General features: G+C 41.8%; 2 protein-coding genes across 2 annotated transcripts in view; both read left to right on the forward strand.

The window, feature by feature from the left end:
• The first annotated feature begins 2,878 nt into the window (after positions 1-2,878).
• ALDOB (aldolase, fructose-bisphosphate B) lies at positions 2,879-16,316 on the forward strand. Its single transcript, XM_024734385.1, has 9 exons — positions 2,879-2,985; positions 7,496-7,617; positions 8,414-8,625; positions 9,668-9,722; positions 10,666-10,826; positions 11,721-11,804; positions 12,677-12,851; positions 13,269-13,468; positions 15,786-16,316. The coding sequence occupies exons 2-9, from the start codon at positions 7,506-7,508 to the stop codon at positions 15,879-15,881; spliced, it is 1,095 nt and encodes a 364-aa protein (XP_024590153.1). The 5' UTR covers positions 2,879-2,985; positions 7,496-7,505; the 3' UTR covers positions 15,882-16,316.
• Positions 16,317-16,415: 99 nt separating this feature from the next.
• MRPL50 (mitochondrial ribosomal protein L50) overlaps positions 16,416-20,155 on the forward strand; it is a 28,117-nt gene continuing 24,377 nt past the window's right edge. The window contains exon 1 of the mRNA XM_024734386.1: positions 16,416-16,653. Coding sequence (XP_024590154.1) covers positions 16,532-16,653 — 122 coding nt within the window. The 5' untranslated portion in view covers positions 16,416-16,531. The remainder of the gene's footprint in view (positions 16,654-20,155) is intronic.

A 20,155-nucleotide genomic window follows, 5' to 3' on the forward strand; every position in this document is an offset into this window, starting at 1 on the left:
GCAATACAATAAGAAAAATGTCTGTCCCACAAATTAGAAACGATGTTTTTAAATGTCATGTTGATCCATCCATGGTTCTTCCTTGCATTGTGTAGATGTAGCCCGTTTTTATGAAAGTTCTTTGTCTATAATGTTACTAATACTACAGTGAGTATAACTCTATGAAACATGAGATTTATTTGCATGTGCAAGTTTGTGGACTCAGACCTCATACTGTGCATGAATACATTTAACTCATGTAAAAATCATATTCGAATTGGAAGTATCTAGAGTGGGACAGACAGTGGAGAATAAATGAGGCAGTTGTTGGAGGTTTTGAAAGTAATGATCCTGAATGATTCCATCTTATTATTGCCTGTGAGAAGAGTCTGCATTCGGAGGCCTCTAAATCAGAATTATACATTCAGGTCCAATTATTTAATGAAATAACTGTACTAAATTCCTAGTCCTGTGTTGTTTCATTCATCTTCTTAATCAGTTTCTGATGGAGGCATTACTAGCCCATTTTACAGGTGGTGAAACTGAGGACTAAAGAGGTTGGGGGATTCCACAATGTTTCACAGCCTCCAAGTCCACATATCATGATATATCAATTTTGAACATTTTACTGAGTTAAGAGATTTAAAAAACTGGAAGTAGGGCTCCCCTGGTGGCGCAGTGGTTGGGAGTCCGCCTGCCGATGCAGGGGACACGGGTTCGTGCCCCGGTCCGGGAGGATCCCACATGCCGCGGAGCGGCTAGGCCCGTGAGCCATGGCCTCTGAGCCTGCGCATCCGGAGCCTGTGCTCCGCAATGGGATAGGCCACAACAGTGAGAGACCCGTTTACCGAAAAAAAAGCTGCAAGCAGTCTGTGTTCCTCAGGAGTTGCAGTTTCTCTAAGGTCCATTAAGCCTTACCCTTGCTTTGCTGAACTTTGAGTTTCAGCTGCACATCAGACCCTGGAAGTGGCCAAATGCTGATGCCATGGGAGCAGCAGCAGGCGGCACCACTCAGGGACAGGTGTACTTATGCTCTTTGGACATGCCTGGCCAGTCTGCTGTTCACGTGCAGCGATGCTCAGCAGACCAGGGCCCTCTAGGTCTGCCGATGCAAGTCATTCTTCCCTGATTAATATAGTTTTAACGTCCAAGGTTATAAGCTGCTGGGAGGTGGAGAGGGAAAGAACTAATCTCTGCAGTCTGAGGTCACCAAAACGTAAGCAGCTCTGCTTTAGACCACTGACTTGCAGTGAGACAGGCACTCCCTCTATCTGTCCTGTGACTCTAGGCGAGTTACTTGACCTCTCTGAACCAAAATTTCCTTATCCAGAAAGTGGGGCTAATAAACCTTTCCTCAGAGAGGTGCTGAGATTAGAGATCATGTATAAAAAGAACCAGGTGCATCATAGAACTTCAAAGAAGAGCTATTATTATTGTTGTCATTGTTGTAACAAGAATAATTAGTACTAGTAGCCTAAGGAAAATTATTTCTACCATGCATTTCTCAGCAGGTAAAATGTTTCAGTTACGGTTCTGACCACCCCAGCCCTGGCCCCCAACAATGATCACTAACCCCAGTCTCCATTCTTTCATCAGCATCCTCCTCTTATTCCTCCTTTCTCCTTTAACAAAATCAAATTTGATGAGCTCTAACATGTCCCCAGATCAATCATCTTGGTCTGATGAATCAAGCACCAGGTGGAGATGGGGAAACCAAAAAGTGTGCCTTGTGGAGGCAGGTGGAGTCAAGAGAGCTGATGGGAACTTCAGCTGGTCTAAAGCTCGGTTACCCTTAGGACAGACCTTGGCCAAACTTCCCCAGACAAATGAGCCTCAGTTTTGTGCTCCAAACATTTCAATTTCCTTCAATAATCACCTTCTATGTCTAACACTCTCCACTTTTAGAAGCTGTCTGAGCTTCAGCTCTATTTAGACAACCCAGCTCCCTGCTTCTTTTTCCTTCATTTCATTGATATTTCACTCATTATAGTGTTACACTTTATACCATAGAGCACTTTGGTTTTTTAGGGTCTTTTCTCCTATTTTGTGAGTTATTCCAAAGGAATGTGTTCCTGAGAATGTATACTTTCCTGTGATCATGGTCATTCCATTATTCTTAGATTCCTCCACTACTTTTATTTGATTATTTGCCTCAGGAAGCATACACTATTTTTATTTGCCTTTTCTTGAATTAGACTTTGGTTTAATGCTCAGAGAAAAAACCCTGTAGAATGAACTTGTACCTAGACAGTGCTGTAACTAGGGGAGCTGATGGCTTGCATCAGTCACTTTAAGTTTTATTCTAGTTTTTACCACCTTTAAAGACAAAAATGTACAGGTTGAGAGAGAATGAGAATAGAGTAAAAGATACTGTGTTCTGACATTAAAAACATCTGGGAGCCCAGCTTGGTTTGGGGGAACTGGGAAGGATCTTTGAATGCCTCCTATATGCAGGTACTTTATAAATTCACTTAATGCTCTTGTGAAATTCAGATCCCACTTTAGAGAGGAGGAAACTCAGGCTCAGAGAAGTGAAAAAAACTTGACCAAGGTAATGTGTGTAGTAATTGCTGGAGCTAAGCTAACGTGCTTCCCAGTTCTCCTTGATGGACTCCAGAGCCCAGTCAACCACTCACTGCATTACCGATCCTAATCCTCTGTGTCTCCGTTTCCTCACCTGTAAAATGAAGAGTCTGGATTGAGATCTACAAGGTCTCCAGGTGTCCCTTATAGCTTTAACATTCTGTGAGTACAGAGAGTGTGTGAGCATGACTAGAAGGATTGGCTGTTTATGAGCCAATCAGAGTTATTGGTTAAACACCTCTCTACCAGGCCAAGGTGGGAAGGGGAGGGTAAAAGTTAAAACAAAAAACAAAACAAACAAAAAAAAACCCTTGGGTGAGAAGTCTATAAAAACTGTGTGTTCCTGAAGATTCATCCTATTTGGCAGCTGCTGCCTCATCCACAGCTTCTGACAGACCTAAGAGGACTCTCCTCTCTCAAACTGTAAGTAAAAGAACTTCCTTTGTCTCTCAGGACTGCACCAGGGAGTCAGGGGTTAATGATAGCGCTAAGCCTGGCGAGGGGAAAGTTTGTTTGCTTTTGTTTTCAGGAAAAATGTGATGGTGGCTGAAAACATGGTGATCTGCTGAAATGATTGTTTTTCTCCCTACCTCCCCTGGCTCTTTGAGTGGTGGCAAATGCTCAGGATTGATGCCAGTTACCAGTGTTACCTGTAAGAGGGCTCTTCTGAGGCTTTGGCGAAGGAAAAACATCTTGAATACTCCTGTTTGGTTGGGCTCTACTCAGTGTTTGAGATTCCTGTTCATTTCTACTCCCTCCATAACAACTGCTTATTCCGATGATTTATTTACATATCTATCGCCTTATGTCATTTTCTTCATTCTCTCCCCACACCTACTAGTACTAGCACTGAAGTTTCTTTGTCACAGAAATAAACTCTTGGCCTGTTTTGCCCTTCGTCTTCACCCACTGCTCAAATGAGAAAATGGAACAGGCATCACAGAGTACAGTCGTCCTTTGATTATGAATTGTCAAACCTTTCCCTTGTTTGATACTTTCTATAACATTTCCTACTCTGAAGATCCTACAGCTTCAGATATTTGGAATCAAAAGCTGCTGTTGTATTTTGGTACATTTGTTCTACTATCTGAAGAATAGGTGAGGATATGTTGCCTTTTAAAATAAACTTCTCTTTACATAGTTACCTAGGGTTCCGTTAGCTAATGTGGATCCAGCAGGGACTCTAGTGCTGCTGCCGCCATCACTTTAGCCAAGGCTCATCTGCAGACAACCCAGGCCCAGACTAGACCTGAGGTGCTGGGGCAGGGAATGCAGTGTAGTTGCTGTAAACCTAGGAGTTCCTTTGGCTTAGGTGCCAATTTAGAGGAAAGAGCAACACTCAGGTCTCTTTCTGAGCTGCTCCATGTGTGTTCAAAGGCTCCAAGGATCAGGCTGTTCTAGAGCATCTCACTGTACTTACCACTGTGGCATCAGATATGTAACAAAGCTGTGGACATCTTCTTGCATCTGTCTATTAAAAAGTGCTGCCTGCAGTGCCTGACAATCATGGGCTTTCAGTGAATAAGCCCTTCATGTATGTCTTCTTGAAACTCTATCTGCCTTGTACATGGAGAAGCAAATGGATTTTCTACTCCCTTATATTCCTCCAGGAGTTAAATATTGGTATTTTACAAATTATTATATTTTCACAGAACCTCTTCAAAGAAGGCAGAAAGAATTATACTATAGGATTTCATCTGTTATTCTGCTAAAGAAGGATTGGGAAAAGAATTCCGAGTCATAAGCCAGTAGCATGTGATTTACAGTCCTGAAACATCACAGCTTAGACGGGGCATCAGACATATTCTTCCTGGGCCTCAATTTCTTCATCTCTAAAGTTAGCAGGGTTGATACAGATATCTCTGAGATCACTTATAGCTCTGTTTTGCTGTGGTTGCCCTCTATTCATATATGTTTGTACTCACAACCTTCTCCCAGATTTGCATATATATCAATATTACCTGTTAATATATTATGTATAGTAAATAATGTAATATATAAACTTACTATCTGAGAAATCAAACATTACAAAAAATCCATAAAGTGAACTGTGAGTCACCCCACCCTGTTTCATTCCCCAGGAGTAACCTCAGTGTGGTTATTATCTGCTTATATAGACCCATGAACAGTATGTGTGTATATCATTTTTTTAATTAAAAAACGGGTGATATTATGTATTGCATACTTTTCTGAAACTTGCTTTATTTTTTTACTTAATCATATAATGTGAACAACTTCCTGTCACACTTTTTGAAAAGTTGGCTTGAGACCTCAGTAAGCAGAGGCTTAGGGGCACAGAAATCATTCTCTATCATTGCCCACTTCCAGCTGGCCTCCTCTCTTCCAGTGGTGAACAGTGGCCTGTGACCCTGTTTTATGATTAACAGGAAAGCAACATTTGTGCTGATGTGGTACAGAACTTTAATCCCTCTGTAGAAGTTTAACTTCTCATAAACAGTATTTGTTCAATTTGACCTTTTCTCTGTTTTTCTTTTCTGGTTGAGTCAGCATACTCAGACTGAAGAAAATAGCTTGGTAGTAAACAGAAATATGGAAGTCCCTTAGGCAGTTACTTTTTTAAATTAAAAAAGAGAGAAATACTGATACCTGACATTTTCATAATGCATTATAAAGCATCTTCATGTTTATCATGTGATTCAACAAATATATTCTGAGCAACTACAGTGAGCAGGGTGCTCACAGATTACATGTGATCCATTTGGCAGTGAGACAACCAGAGCAGATATTATAGCCATTTAATCCATAGTAAGCTAAGACTCAGAGAAGTTAACCACCTTGCCCATGGTCCCGGTGAAGAGGAGGCAGAGCTGGTCCTTGAGCCCAGGTCTGTCTGATATACTTCCATGTGAACGTGTCAGATATTTATGAATTGGTAATGTGATGTGAGGATAATGATCCACAGCCCAATGATTTTGGGTACTCTGGGGGTGTCATCAAGGACATTAGAGTCATCCAAAGTCCAATTACTTTCATCAGTCTCACTCTTCACTTGAAAGAGGGAATACTAGTACTGCCCTTTATCCCAGCTTTGTGCCTTATTAGCTATTTGTCCTTGGACAAATAATTAAACTGTCTTATATTCTTTCCTTATCTATTATATGGCAGAGGGTGGGAGAAGGGGGAAGTCTGACTACCTTTTGAGATTATTGTGAGGAATAAATTTTACAGTGCATGTAAAGCGATTAGCAGAGTGCTTGGCAATAAATGATCATTTGCTATTATTGGGCTATGTTTTCCTTTTATTTCGTTAAGGAAACATCTTTATTTTTTGGGTAGTTGTCAATTCCTTTGTGCAGATATCTAAACTGAGAGAAAATTTGTACTTTGGCCTGACGGTTACCAACCTCAGGTTGGCTTTTATCTGCCAGGAAGATCTGGTAGCCAGGTCCAAAGCTAACAGTCCCTGACTACAATTTAGGGATTAATATATAAACAGAAGAAATACTATCTTCAGTTGGCTGGGATGTGAAGGGCCTTGGAAAATCATCTTTAGAAATCATTGCCCACTAACCTGTCCTGGTACCCCAATGACAGCACCGTGGTTCCATTCCTTGGGGTTAAGTATTGAAGTGAGAGTAGCCACAGTAAGAGTGCCATTAGTTATACCATCTCAGGAATTAGTTCAGTAGCCATGGACTTCTCATATCAAGGGACAGAGTTCTGAGAGCCTACCTTGAAGGGATACAGAAAATGTGAAGAAATCAATTTGCCATGAGAAGGAGAACTGGGTGGGGGACTCTGCCTCATCCTAGCTGGGACCTTGGACAAGTCAGTTAACTTCTCGGAGTCTTAGCTTGTTCATTAATTAATGAAGATAATACCTGTCCTGGTTACCTCATTGTCGAATGGATCAAAAGAGAACTGAGGTGTCCCTTGGCTTCCAGAAAGTAGAAAGCAGACACAGGGCATCTACCCTGTGTATGAGTGTATGAGGGGAGAGGAGACTGGGGAAAGGAGGAGGCCACAGGGTTGGATAGGAAATCGCTCAAGATAATCTTTACTACCATTTTTATTCTTTGATAATCCAACCTATGCAAAGCCATTCTTTCTACATCCAAGATAAGAGTCCTGTGAGCTTGCATCTTCAAGACTAGCCCAAAGTGGCGGCCGAACACGAGCAATGATCCCCTTCAAATGACCACTGCTAAGAACTTGCTTGGATAGGGGATCTTTGAGCCAGTCTCTCCTTGCTAAAGCAGTGAAGCTGCGAATTACTGGAGCAGGAATCAACATATGACGTCGGCATCCTTAGAGCTAATGGGAATCTCCAGCCCAGAAATGCTTAGGGAAAATCCTCTGCATCTGCCCCAAACGGTCTCATAGGTGGTTGAATATAAGAAAAAGGAGACACACCCCACCCTCTATGTCTCAAAGTTGAAGGGAGGTTAAATTCAAGGGCAAATAGTGGTTTCTCCTCTCAAGCTTGCAGCCTAGAGAATACTCTGCGGGGACTACAGGCTAACAGAGCAAAGTGAGGAATGGCCGCAGAGGCTGAAAGCCTCACTGTCCTGGCCTCAAGCCATCCAACCCCTGATGGTACCAGGAATCCATAGAATAAAGAGATAGTCAATTACTGCCATGCCCTCTATTTGTCAGATTTAAGTGGATACTCATTAGCTGGTTTGGTCTCAGGTTCAGTGATCCCAAAAGTTTCCTGAAAGGCATTCTTTTCAGGATCACCATGAAATTTGTCATCCCACCTTCATCCATTATGGCTAATCGCAGCTAGTTAGGCTTAAGGGGGAAAAACCCAAAACAGAACAGACCTCATTTATTTAGCCAGTTGTGGAAATGGACCAGAAATGTCAGAGGGGCCTATGGAGCTCTTCTGCACACCTGCTGTCTTGGTCATGAGTCCATTTGAGCGACCCACAGTTCTGTTCACAGCTAACTCTCCTGCACTCTTTTCCAGACCTGTCACCATGGCCTACCAATTTCCAGCCCTCACTTCAGAACAGAAGAAGGAGCTCTCAGAGATTGCCCAGTGCATTGTTGCCAGTGGGAAGGGGATCCTGGCTGCAGATGAGTCTGTAGGTGAGTGCAAGAAACATCACACAACAACCATACTCTTGATTCTACACTTAGCAAAGGCAACTTGATAATCATATTCTCTTTCCTCTCAGAGGAAGTAAAGGTTTATATATACAGGAGTGGGAGCGGAAGACTCAGTAAGCCTAGACCTTTTGAGTCTTGTCATTCCAGAAGGCACATTTCTGAACACCAAGCAAACAGGCTCAAGCCCTCCATTTTAAGACCCCCTTGCCAGGGATCATTTGAATCCAAGCTGTAGCAAGGCCAGGAACTCAGTAAGCAGGATGAGACCTCTGCCGCTAATGACAAGTCAGTGTAAAGTCAGCCAAGGAAGGGCACTGAGAGCAGGGAAACGTCCACATCAGGAACAGGGCAGCACTTGTGACTGAGAGCAGCTCAGGATGGCACATGGGAGAGCTGCGGTGGCCTGCATGGCCCACCATAAAATTATAGAAGCCAGAGAGGTCAAGAGCCTGCCCTACCCCTCCTTCCACTCTCTGTATATCCAGTCAGATCAGGGCTGGACCAGAGAGGCCTGAGGGCTGTGCAGCCCCACTTGGACCCTATGGTGGCTTCCACCCTGACCCTGACACGACCAGACCATGCACTTCCTCATCAGCATCCTGACAGCAACAACAGTCTTTCCCTGGGGAGGCAGAAAACGAGGCAGGAGCTCTGATGATCTGAATAAAAAAGAGAGTGTTGCTGTCCATCCTGGTGAGGGTCACTAGCTGGCATGGAGGAGGGCGGCAGGGGAGCCCTGGCTTGCTCCTTTTGCTGCCTTTACTCGCCCACATAGGCACCATGGGGAGCCGCCTGCAGAGGATCAAGGTGGAGAACACTGAAGAGAACCGCCGGCAGTTCCGCGAAATCCTCTTCACCGTGGATGATTCCATCAGCCAGAGCATTGGGGGCGTGATCCTTTTCCATGAGACCCTCTACCAGAAGGACAGCCAGGGAAGGCTGTTCAGAGACATCCTCAAGGAAAAAGGGATCGTGGTGGGAATCAAGGTGAATACATCTCGCCCCCACCTCACCACAGGCCCACTCCCAACACAGTGGCTGAGTCACAGCCAACACGAGGCCCACTCTCATCATCTAATTGCTCTTCTCACTCCTTTCCATCATCACCTTCCCACTGAAAACCAGATCCTCTTCTAGACCTTTCCAGTACCCTCTTCCTTCAACCATTTTTCTACGAGGTACTTAATCTCTCTGTGTCTCAATTTTTTTCATTTCTAAAATGGGAATAATAGTACCTTCCTCATCAGGTTCTTATAAGGATGAAATGAGTTTGTAAAACAGTTCCTGTTTCCTGTCACACCCTTATTATTTAGTTCATGATAGCTGTTATTGTTAAAACACTTTACTGTTCTATTGTAACTGGGTCTTCCAAAACTACGTGAACTTCTCGAGTGATCATTAGTATTTGTCACGTGCTTACAACTCCAAGCACTCATTTACTCCTCACAACCTCTGGAGGTAAACTCAGTTATTATCTCTATTTTAGAGATGAGGATAGAAAACAGAATTACAACTAGTATAATTCGCCCACAGCAAGGCAAAATTGGAGCCAGTTCAGGCCCAGACTGTCTACCTCTTGGGCTCATGACCTTAGCCTCTGTTATGCTGAGAGTAGAGGCTGCATCCTTATTCTTCTTATCTCCTGTAATAGCATAGGGCTTGGCATGTGCAGTGCTCAATAAATGTCTCTTGAATAAATGAATGAATAATTTAAAGGAAGTGGCTCTTACATGGCACCTCTGCATCCCAGGTACTATGAGATTACTTCTTACTTTCCAAGCTCCAGCCCTGTGCTTTCTATACTTTCCCTCCTCTTAGGGTTGACAGTCTTACATTGTTCTTTCCAGGTAACTTCCCTTCTGCTATGGACTGAGTTGTGTCCCCTCAATGCCTAATATACAATACCTTCCTAATTCAACTCCTTGGTTTGTGAAAGATGAGAACTAATATCTAGCACCAGGGGCTCTGCTTGTGTTTTACTGAGATACCTGACACCTGCTAATAACTTGTTAATTATTTATATTCACAGTTAGACCAAGGAGGTGCTCCCCTTGCAGGAACAAACAAGGAAACCACCATTCAAGGTAAGGACATTTCCCACTGATACGAATCATGCCAGTATATGCCAGAAATGAAGGAAGCAAAGAAGTGATTGAGGGAAAACAAAATATGAATTATCACACTGGTTTTAGAGCCACACACCTGTTCTTTAGCCCCAGCTCCTCTATTTAGTAACTGTGTGCCCTCAGGCTAGTCACTTAAATGTTCTGAGTCTCAGTTAACATGGGATAACAATATCTACATTGCAGAATAGTTGTGGGGATTAAATTAGACAATGCACGTAGAGTGCTTATCACAGTGTCTTGCACAGAGAAGATATTTTATACTTGGGAATATTATTTTAGAAAAATCTAGCATCAGTAGAGAGGAAAGAGTCCAAGCTGTGGGATCAGACACACTTGGGTTTGAATGCTGCTTCCATCACTTACTGCTTAGATAATTTTGCAAGGTACATCACTGTCCAAGTAGACAAGTATGAACCATAGCATTGGATTATCTAAGCAGAATTTGAATCCCAGCTCTGTCAAACTTGGTGAAGTTACTTTACCTCTCAGAGCCTCAGTTTCCAAATCTGCAAAATGAATATACAACTGTGAAGGTTGTGTAATATGACTATTAGGTCATAACAGTATAACAGCTATTAGGTTTGTTATGATTATTAAATGAGATAAGGTGTGCGAAATGCCTAGAATCATGCCTTGGAGCAAAGTAAGTACTAAATAAATATTAGTTCCCTTTATTCTTCTTATCCAATATGTATTATATGTCAAAACCATATTTATTAACCCAGGTCTTTTGGCTCAGCACTGGGATGTTTATTTCTTTGCTGGATGTAATATTTCTTTGCCTGGATGTCTTGGGTCCTCAAGCTGTATGACTGAAAGCTAAGCCAAGGGTGAACTTCACTTTATCAGCAGCCCCAGGGGTCAGGGGTACAGAGAAGCCTTTCTCTCTCGTGACTTGCAGGGCTTGATGGCCTTTCTGAACGCTGTGCTCGGTATAAGAAAGATGGTGCTAACTTTGGGAAGTGGCGTGCTGTGCTGAAGATTGACAACCAGTGTCCATCCCACCTTGCTATCCAGGAAAATGCCAACACCCTGGCCCGCTATGCCAGCATCTGTCAGCAGGTGCTTTTCCTTCCCTTTGGGCTAAAATACAGGAAGCGAAAGCTTTCTTCAAAGCCCGTCTTTCTAATTTTACTGTAACCACACGTGATCCCCCTCCTTTTCTCTCCCCAGTATATCCTGATGGCATTTTTCACTGCTTTTACTAGGTGTAGTAGGGTAAGATTTGGTTCCACAAGTCAACTATGAGTCCAAAAGGCAAATGCCATCAAGTGTAGCCCTCTACCAAAGCACTGTAAACTGAGTCTTAAAAGCATAGGCTCTTGAGGGCAGGGCATCTGCTTGTCTATGCTCCACCATGTCCAAGGACATGATCCTCTTAAGTCCCCAGCTCAAGGGTGACAGCTTTGATCTGGTTCCAATTCATATAATTTCTTGGAGGATGGTAGCTTGATGCTAAAGTTTCCAACATATGTTGAAGTGTCTCTGGGATCCAGGTTAAGTCTGATTTGCTTGTGCAGGTGCTATGCTGAGGTTACCTGAGTTCTGGGTACCTGGAGCTTCCCAGTCAGAATTGTAAACTCTGCTTGAATTCCTTAGTTAATTCATACAAGAGGCATCTTTATTGGTGATTTAAGCTTGATGGCCCTAAAAGGGTGACAGCTAGGTTCTGATTTGGCTAGATTAGTCTCTAGAATAAGATATAGAAATTAAGAAAATAAATTGAATTTATTTTACCCCATTTCCAGGAAAACTTTTTTTCCCTCACTGTTCTTTTTTGGCTAAGCCACAAATGCTTACTAGACATCCCATTAAATTTCATTGCCTTTAAGTCACCTATATGTATATCTCCATAAGAGCTTCAACCTTGTACCAATTACAACTGTTAAATATCTTCTTAAAGAAAGGATCCTAGTGAACAGAGCTTCATTCTGTCCACTCCATTTTCCTTTTTAGAATGGGCTAGTACCCATTGTTGAACCAGAGGTAATTGCTGATGGAGACCATGACATGGAACACTGCCAGTATGTTACTGAGAAGGTAAGTCTTAAATATAAAGGTCCCAATGCCAGTTGAAAAATCTGTTTTAAACAACCGTTGTTACTTAACATATATCAGCTGTTATATATGAGGTATTCTACAGTTAGAATCACTGTGTAGCACTGAGAAGGTAAAGAGGTATTATCAAACCTTGTACTTTTTTGGGCACATGGTACACTCTTTATGAAAAAGCACAGGATCTGCATTACCAAGATTAGGGTTTGAGCATCCATGTTCCCAGCTGTGGGACCTGGGGCAAGTCATACTACCTTTTTGGACCTCAGTTCCATTATGTTTAAACTAAGAAACTTTAAAATAAGCTGAGGCTTCCATGAGAAAATATAATTAGAAAGTAATTTTTTCACATGTGACTTTAAAGTAGCCACAATATATCTGTAAGAGATTAAGAGAGTCCTCAGTTTCTCTACTTGCAAAATGAGGTAGACTGAAATGAGATCTGAAAGCACTTCTGTCTCTAAAATGTTTATTTTTATGATCACTCAGCTTCTATGGGGATGGAGAATGGAGGCCAGTTTACATGTCCCCAACTAACTAAATTAAGGCAGGTTTGACTGACCAAAGGGAGTAATGGGAAGGAAGGAGTGAAGGGCCTCTAGGAAGCAGAGCCATGCTGGTAGTCCATGCGGTGAGCAGTTAGGGGAGGGGCAGCAGGGACAGGCCAACTTGGCTGTGCTCAATGGCTATGGTTTGCAGGCATTACCCTGACTGAGCCTAGGGGCTGGTTGGGAAGCTTTGGCCAAGTAACGTATGGGAATTCCTTCATCCTGTGTCCCTGCAGTGTAGAAGTGTCAAGGTCAGGTAACTCTACGGCTGGCTCTAGGTTTCACCTATTTGGGCCTCTTGTCCTTCAGGTCCTGGCTGCTGTCTACAAGGCCCTGAATGACCATCATGTTTACTTGGAGGGCACCCTGTTGAAGCCCAACATGGTGACTGCTGGACATGCCTCCACCAAGAAGTATACTCCAGAGCAGGTGGCAATGGCCACTGTCACAGCTCTCTACCGTACTGTTCCTGCAGCTGTTCCTGGTAAGGTTTTCTTTCTTCTCTGACTTGAGGTCTTAGTCCTTATTCTTTGAAGGAGTGCCATAAGCATTTGCATTTGTCCAGGAGTAGTCTGCTTCTAGCCATGAAACAGACCTCTGATATCTCACATGCAGCCAGCACTTCCCTCTTGAACTCCATGATACCACCTATGCTGAGTCTGTCCAAATGCACACAATCCATTGATTTCCTCAACATTTCACTGCCCTCTTATTTACTAAAACCCTTCTCTCCTTAGTCCAACTAGCTTCAGCAAAGGCAAACTAATTTCTCCAACCTAGTCCCATGCAAATCAATTGGAGGAAAGATTGAGACATTACATTTCTTTCAGGCTCCTTGCTTGCTTTTTCAAGCAGGGTACATACTGGGACTAGTGGTGTGGAATGGCTTCTCTCCTTCCAGGCATCTGCTTTTTGTCTGGTGGCATGAGTGAAGAGGATGCTACTCTCAACCTCAATGCTATCAACCTTTGCCCTCTACCAAAGCCCTGGAAACTAAGTTTCTCTTATGGACGGGCCCTGCAGGCCAGTGCACTGGCTGCCTGGAGTGGCAAGGCTGCAAACAAGAAGGCAACCCAGGAGGCTTTTATGAAGCGGGCCCTGGTAAGATGCTACTACCTCTTATCTACTTGATCAAGTGGATACTTGGGGCCTGCTTGCATTGCTTTCTTCAGGCCATGAAGGTATCTCCAGAGAGTTGTCTACCATGCATTTTCAAATGTGGCATTAGAGCTGAGTAGGACGGTTAAGGCTGCAGAGTTTTGAATTATCTGCACTGGTAGTACAGTTGATGATGGTAGATTGAAGGACGGTTTCCACAGAGACACTTTAGAGGGAAGATGAGAGGGCCAAGGAATGAACCTGGGGCACGTTTTATTTTGGGAAGATGAAGAGGAGAAGCCACCAAGACAAGCAGCAATAATATATTAAGATGAACCAAGGATTCTGGGAACAAATGAATGAAGTTTCAAGAGGTCAATAACAATACGCTACAAAGAGGTTAAAAATTAAGGCAGAGAAAAGGCTGATACTGTCATTGAGGGGCATATCAGTGACCCTCAACAAAACAGGGTCAATAAAGGAAAGGTGCCCATTCAAGACGCTCGTCAGGAAAAGACACAGAAAGGTTACCAGGAACAATGAGGACAAAAAATGGTCTTATTTAGCTACTAAAATTGCTTTTTGAATACCTACTAGGAGCCAAGCACTGGGGTGAACAAAGCAGACACAGCCACTGCCTTCAGGGAGCTTAGAGTTTAGCCAGATAGGAGAGATTGTCACGTTTAACTGTAAAGCAGAAGGAGCCAGAGGAGAGATTAAAGATTAGAAGAGGACAAGGACTTAGAGGAAACAGTACTGCATGAGACTAAATATTAAATATGGGTGGCAGAGTAGGTCTTAGAAAGGAGGGAGAGATAGGAAAGAAGAGACAGAATGGGTTTGGAATCAGGTCTGTAGAGGTGGAGAGATGCAATGGTTGATCACTGATTACAGGTGAGGCCATCTGTTGAGAATGATAAGGGTATGGAGATTTCAGTCTTTACAGTGGGGAACTTGGAATAGCTGTTGAAGTAGTTGCTAGGAAATTGACCAGAGGTTATGGCCAAGCATCAAGCAAGATGCAGCTGAAATGAGAGTTTGTGGTACATTAACTTAGATCCTGAACATTCCTAATAGCTCTCGTATGCATGTAGCAAGATTCATATCAACCTAAATGGGAAAGAGCAGGGTTGAAGAATCCAAGTTTAACAGGGAGATGAAACAGTACCAAAATTTGATTGACAGCTTTATTCGGCTTGCTGATGGCAGAGGAGACTGGGCAAGGAATCAGGTGTAGCCAGAAGTTTGATGATGAGGCACTAAAGGAAAGGAAGGGTACAGAGAAGCTAAAAAAGTCATCTCAGGGGCATAAGAGGTGTGAGATTTTACAGTAGTGCTTTATCTTGTGATGATGATGGATATGGCTGTGCTGGTGTGTGGCTGATGAGGGGGAAGCTAATATAGCTAATAGGATAGAGGGATTATGAAAGTAAGGCTCAAAAGGGTCATCCACACAGAAGAAGGGATGCTGAGTTTATCATCTAGAGCTGCGGTTCTCAAGCTTGAGCATGCATCCGAATCACCTGAAGGGCGTGTTAAAACGCAGGTGGCTGGACCCAGCGACAGAGTTTCTGATTCAGAAGCTCTGGGGTCAAGCTAGAGAATTTCCATTTCTAACAAGTGCTTAAGTCCATGAAACCTAACTTTGAAAATCACTGTAGATGTAGAAATAAGTCCTGGAGAGATTAGACAATAGCAACAGAGACTTGAAAACGGGGTACTGCTAAGTGGCATTTGAGTATTATTACAGGTTTCATAATTCTTAACTCACCTTCAACTGGAATTTACACAGGGTATCAAATGATATTATGATAACAACTACATAAAAATTATATATTCTTATGGACAAATATAAGTAGAAAATGGAAAATGTATTAAAAAAATTTTTTTTTTTGCTATAGTAAAGCTTTAGCTGCATCTGCTTGATGCTTGACCTTATGTCTGGTCAGTTTTCTAGCAGACTGTTTCAACTATTCCAAGGTTCCCAAATTGGGACTGAAATTTCCATTTCCTTATCACTATATGAGTGAGAAGTTTCTTAACTTGAATTTCTATTACAGTTGTTGCAATATTGTTAGTACTAAAAAGAAACCTTCTCAGTAACACAACCTCAGGCTTGCCTGAGAAATGCTCAGAAAACTGGGATTAAAAATGGAAGTAACATTATAGAAGGAAAGGAATGGTATCAGCAGCAATATTTAGCAAAATCACTGTACAGAGAAAACTCACATGAAGGTGAAGCTGATTTCAAATGAGAAGCAAAGAGGGTCAAGCAGAGGGTTGCTCTAACTCGGTCTCCTCTATCACACTTGTTTTTTAGGCTAACTGCCAGGCAGCCAAAGGACAGTATGTTCACACGGGCTCTTCTGGTGCTGCTTCTACCCAGTCGCTCTTCACAGCCTGCTATACCTACTAGAATCTGAGGCCGACCAGCCAGGCTCTGGCGCTTCTAGGTGTCTTGGTAGGAGGGCAGAAAGGAAACAAAAACCTTTTGACTGACCCTGGAAATTAGACAAAATTAGGTTGGAACTACTGGAAACACAATGCATGTTAAGTTCTTAGACACAAGGAAAAAAATCAGTTATTGAAACCTAAGTCTGAATATCAAGGATCTGATGAAATTTCACACAGTGATTTCCTTACAACACTTCCAGCTCCCCATGGCCCACAGTATCCATCTAAGAAAAGAATAAACTTTAAAACAGTATCAACTGTCCATCCACATAACCAAATGAAACACCTCATAAGCTGAGTGCAGAGAATTGTGTCTTATTAAACAATCCTAGCAGTGGTAGGTTATGAAGGAGACAGCTGCAACCAAAAAAGAAATAAAATGTTCTACAAACCTTCAGTTTGTATCAAGTTTTACTTTTTGCTCTTGCTTTCAAAGGGCTCAATATATTTCATTACCTTTGACTCCACAGACGCGACTGATATTAGTGGTCAGGATCCTCGACTTTGGCTACTCATTGGAATAACCAAAATTTAAAAACCCAGATACTCAGGCCACCTCCAGCCAAGTTTGAGAACTACCAAGCTAGATTTCAAGTTTCAGGGTATTTAGAAATGAAAACTATTCATAACGTGAAGCAAGCTACAATGTCAAATGATTTCAAGCAACATATGGAGTGTAATAAAAGAATCACTGTGACTCTGATGCTTGGAGCATTCCTCTTCAAGTGGCCCAGGTTGGTGACATAGCACTGCATCTTCCTCTGCACATCCAAGCACACTACCTCGTTTTGCAGTAAGAAATATTCACATAATTATACCTTATTGACTTCCAGTTTTCAGAATTAACCTATAGAAAAAGCATTAAAGACCACCATAGTTACAAGAGAGAATTTAAACATTATAATTTTGGACAATATAAAAGTAATGATTTTGGTGGGAAAAAAAGTAATTAAATGACAGGAGGTGGGAAATTCAGGGGGAGGAGAAGTGAAGGAAAGCAAAGGGAACACTAATTTACTTAGTGGGGAGTCAGGATACTACTTGAAATTGATGGATTAAGAAATAGTGCTTTGAAAAAAAAACAGTGCTTTAAGTCTATTAAAGTAACAAGGGAAATGGATATAAATCATTAAAATATTCATACCTATAATTAAAATATAGGAGAAGGTAGTAAATTCTTTGTCTTGAAGAGTACAAAGATAAATGGTATTATTTAGAGTAAATAAATTAGGAAATAGAGGCATGAGCATATGATTTAGAATAATAAAGCAGAATTCGTTCAAAAGGACTTCTGAGGAAAAAGACCTGGAAATGGGGCACAGGGAAGATTTGTACATACGTGCTCTTACAGTGTTTGAGTGTTTATTTCCACGTATCTGTATTGTCTAAAAACAACTACTATATATTCATATAAGCAATTCAGACCTACCTTAGAGGTCATTTAACCCAAGGCTTTCATTTTACAGATGATAAAACCAAGCCTAGAAAAATTAAATTAATTGCTGAAGGTCATATATTTAGGGGTTTAGGTTAGAGTTGAGAGATTAGAATTCCGGTCTCTTTCTTCTGTAATGGACACATGGCCATGGAGGAAGGTAAGGGCAGGGCAACAGGCAGTGTTCAATACCTCTGCCACCAGTGCTATAGGTCTTTTACATTTCTTTTTGTATTCATCCACTCAGTCAGCAAGTAGTTGATGTGCTAAGCTGTCCTAAATGCTGGTAACACCTGGTGTGACAAAGCTTTTCTGCCAGAAAATTTTTATCTAGAGCTTATTCAGCATCACTGACCCTAAGTTGTAAAGAAACCTTTCAGGTTCTCATTTATGGGTTGGGTATGAATTTATAATCAAGGCTGAGCTATTTATGTCTTTTGGTCGAGGCTGAATTACATTTCACTCAGTGTGAGGATTTATATAATGCATTTTCCCTGGCTATCATCTGATATATTTTCCTGACTAAAGCACTACAGTTGTCTTTGAAACCTCAACCCCAGTAATTTCCTTCACTCATGGTAATATGAAGACAAGTGTTACAGACTGCAGTTCCTATTAACTGTGTGATCACTGAGTGAATATGTTAGTTACGTCCTAGCTTTTGGTACACTGTCAGATTTATTCTAGTAGTTATTGAACACCTACTAAAAATAAAACCTGGTAGTAGGCACTGAAAGTAATTAAAAGAAGTTTCAGCTTTAGGGTAGCCATGGTATTTGCATACCAGACAATTAAGTTTGAGTGGCTAAGCCAGAAACACAAATGCCATTGACTGGGGGTTGGGAAGTGTAGAGGAGAGTCTGTCAGTATGGCTGGTGACAGAAAGGGAGAAGGTGACATTTAGGTTGGACATCACAGGGTGACAAAAGGGAAGGAACTCTTAGAAAAGGAACTGCCTTTGTGTGAGAAAACGCTTCGATAATTCACTGGGAGAAGATGATACCTTGAAGGCATAAGGAGCAAAAGCCGAGGCCAAGAAAAAATTACTAAATGCTGGGAGAAATAAAAGAGGAATTTGGTTTTGCTCTGCAAAGGAAGAGGGAGAGAAGGGAGGGAAGGGGCAGGAAAATGAGTGAGGAGAAGGGAAGAAATGAGAAAGGAGGGGAAAGAGAAAAGGCAGGGAGAAGCTAGGGCAACGTGGAATTGTGGAGAAGTGACTAAAAGACTTTTGAGAACGGGAGAAATATCAACCGTATAAACATATTTGTCTTCTTGAGAGGGAGAGCTGAGTTTCACACATGAGTCCACATCATCCTTTACAAAAACAAGATGCTGAGATGACTCATAATGATTCATAATGTGAATTGATTTAGCAGAAGCAGAAGCCAACTGTGACAATGAGAATATAAGCCTCTAAAACTTGCAGAAATCTTGGAGCAGGCTTTAGGCAAATCAGGAATGGGACTTCGAGACTATCTGGTCTAGCTGTCCTGGGGTAAAGGACTCCAGCTGACATCTACATTTCACTCTCAGCAACAATGGAGGAAACTGGCATTCATTGTGCTAGGGCAGTTGTTCAAGGTCACATAAACAGTAGGCGAGATTTAGGCTAGTGTGATTTGCAAAGTCCTCTGGGGAGGCAGTACTCCTGGTGGTGAAAAGCACAGGTTTTGGAGTCAGACAGTCTAGGTTCAAACGCTGGCTCTGCTGCTTCCTAGCCATGTGACCTTGGACACCTTATACAACCTTTCTGTGGTTCAGTTTCTTCAGCTCCAAAATAATAGTATCGCAAGTTATTGAGAGATTAAATGAATCAGTACATCTCAATTACATGTTCAAAATCCCTTGTCCACAATTCTGAAATCCAAAAAGCTGTAAAAACCAAAAATTTTCTCAAAAGTTTGCAGCAGATTATTTGGTGGCAAACCCTGACTCAAGGCTGTCTTGATTCCACTTGATGGGAAGCAGAGATGTGTCTGATCTTAGATGCTGACTCAGATCCTATAGAGGGAGTTATACAATGTATAGCATAAACATATATTTGCTCTCTAAAATATGAAAGATACAGATTTCCAAAACACATATACCCTCAAAGATCTTGGATAAAGAATTTGAACCACCTGCTGTATAAAAAAATAAATTAAATTTAAAAATTAAAAAAAAAATTTTGAACCTGTCCTTAGAACAATATCTGCCATGCTTCTATAGTAACAGATGAACTATCCATGCTCAGTAGAGCCCTGAGGGCTCATGTAATGCTACCAATTCTCTAAGCCTATTTTCTAGAGAGGATGAATTGAGACAGGAGTAATGGCAAAGCTCGACACAGTCAGTTACAGCTCTTTTTTCATTACTCATATATGGTTTTCTAGCTGTAACATACTCTGTCCTAAGGCTCCTGAAATAGTCTAACACTCAGTACTGGGTGTCAGTATATGTAGACATATATAAAATCAGTCGGCAAGTATTGATTTAGCACTACTGTATGCTTGGTGCTGTAAAGATACTACATGGTCCTTGTATGCTTACCACTGTGATGAGGAAGGCAAGGATACAGTTAAGAAACAAAATCGTATACAGTAATGTGCTAAATTACAGTGGCATAGGCAAGGTGCCGAAATCAAAGGAGGTGGGATGAATTGCAGACAGTTTATTGCTAGTTATATGATCTTGGGATCTTGAGTCTCAGTTTTCCCATCTATAAAATAGCATTGCTGTTAGGTTAGCAATATTTTATGCAAAGTGCCAGATATATAAGTCATGAATAAATATATTTTTCTCTGTCAGTTGGCTCTTGAAGA

This window comes from Neophocaena asiaeorientalis, unplaced genomic scaffold (assembly GCF_003031525.2).
Source record: "Neophocaena asiaeorientalis asiaeorientalis breed wild unplaced genomic scaffold, Neophocaena_asiaeorientalis_V1.1 scaffold192, whole genome shotgun sequence".
Classification (NCBI taxonomy): domain Eukaryota; kingdom Metazoa; phylum Chordata; class Mammalia; order Artiodactyla; family Phocoenidae; genus Neophocaena; species Neophocaena asiaeorientalis.

Bases quoted from the DNA above. Each gene is read 5' to 3' on its own strand.
- ALDOB (XM_024734385.1), top strand. From the start codon at position 7,506: ATGGCCTACCAATTTCCAGCCCTCACTTCAGAACAGAAGAAGGAGCTC. The intron at 8,626-9,667 runs GTGAATACATCT...TTATATTCACAG, and splicing joins GGATCGTGGTGGGAATCAAG to TTAGACCAAGGAGGTGCTCC. The intron at 13,469-15,785 runs GTAAGATGCTAC...CTTGTTTTTTAG, and splicing joins CTTTTATGAAGCGGGCCCTG to GCTAACTGCCAGGCAGCCAA.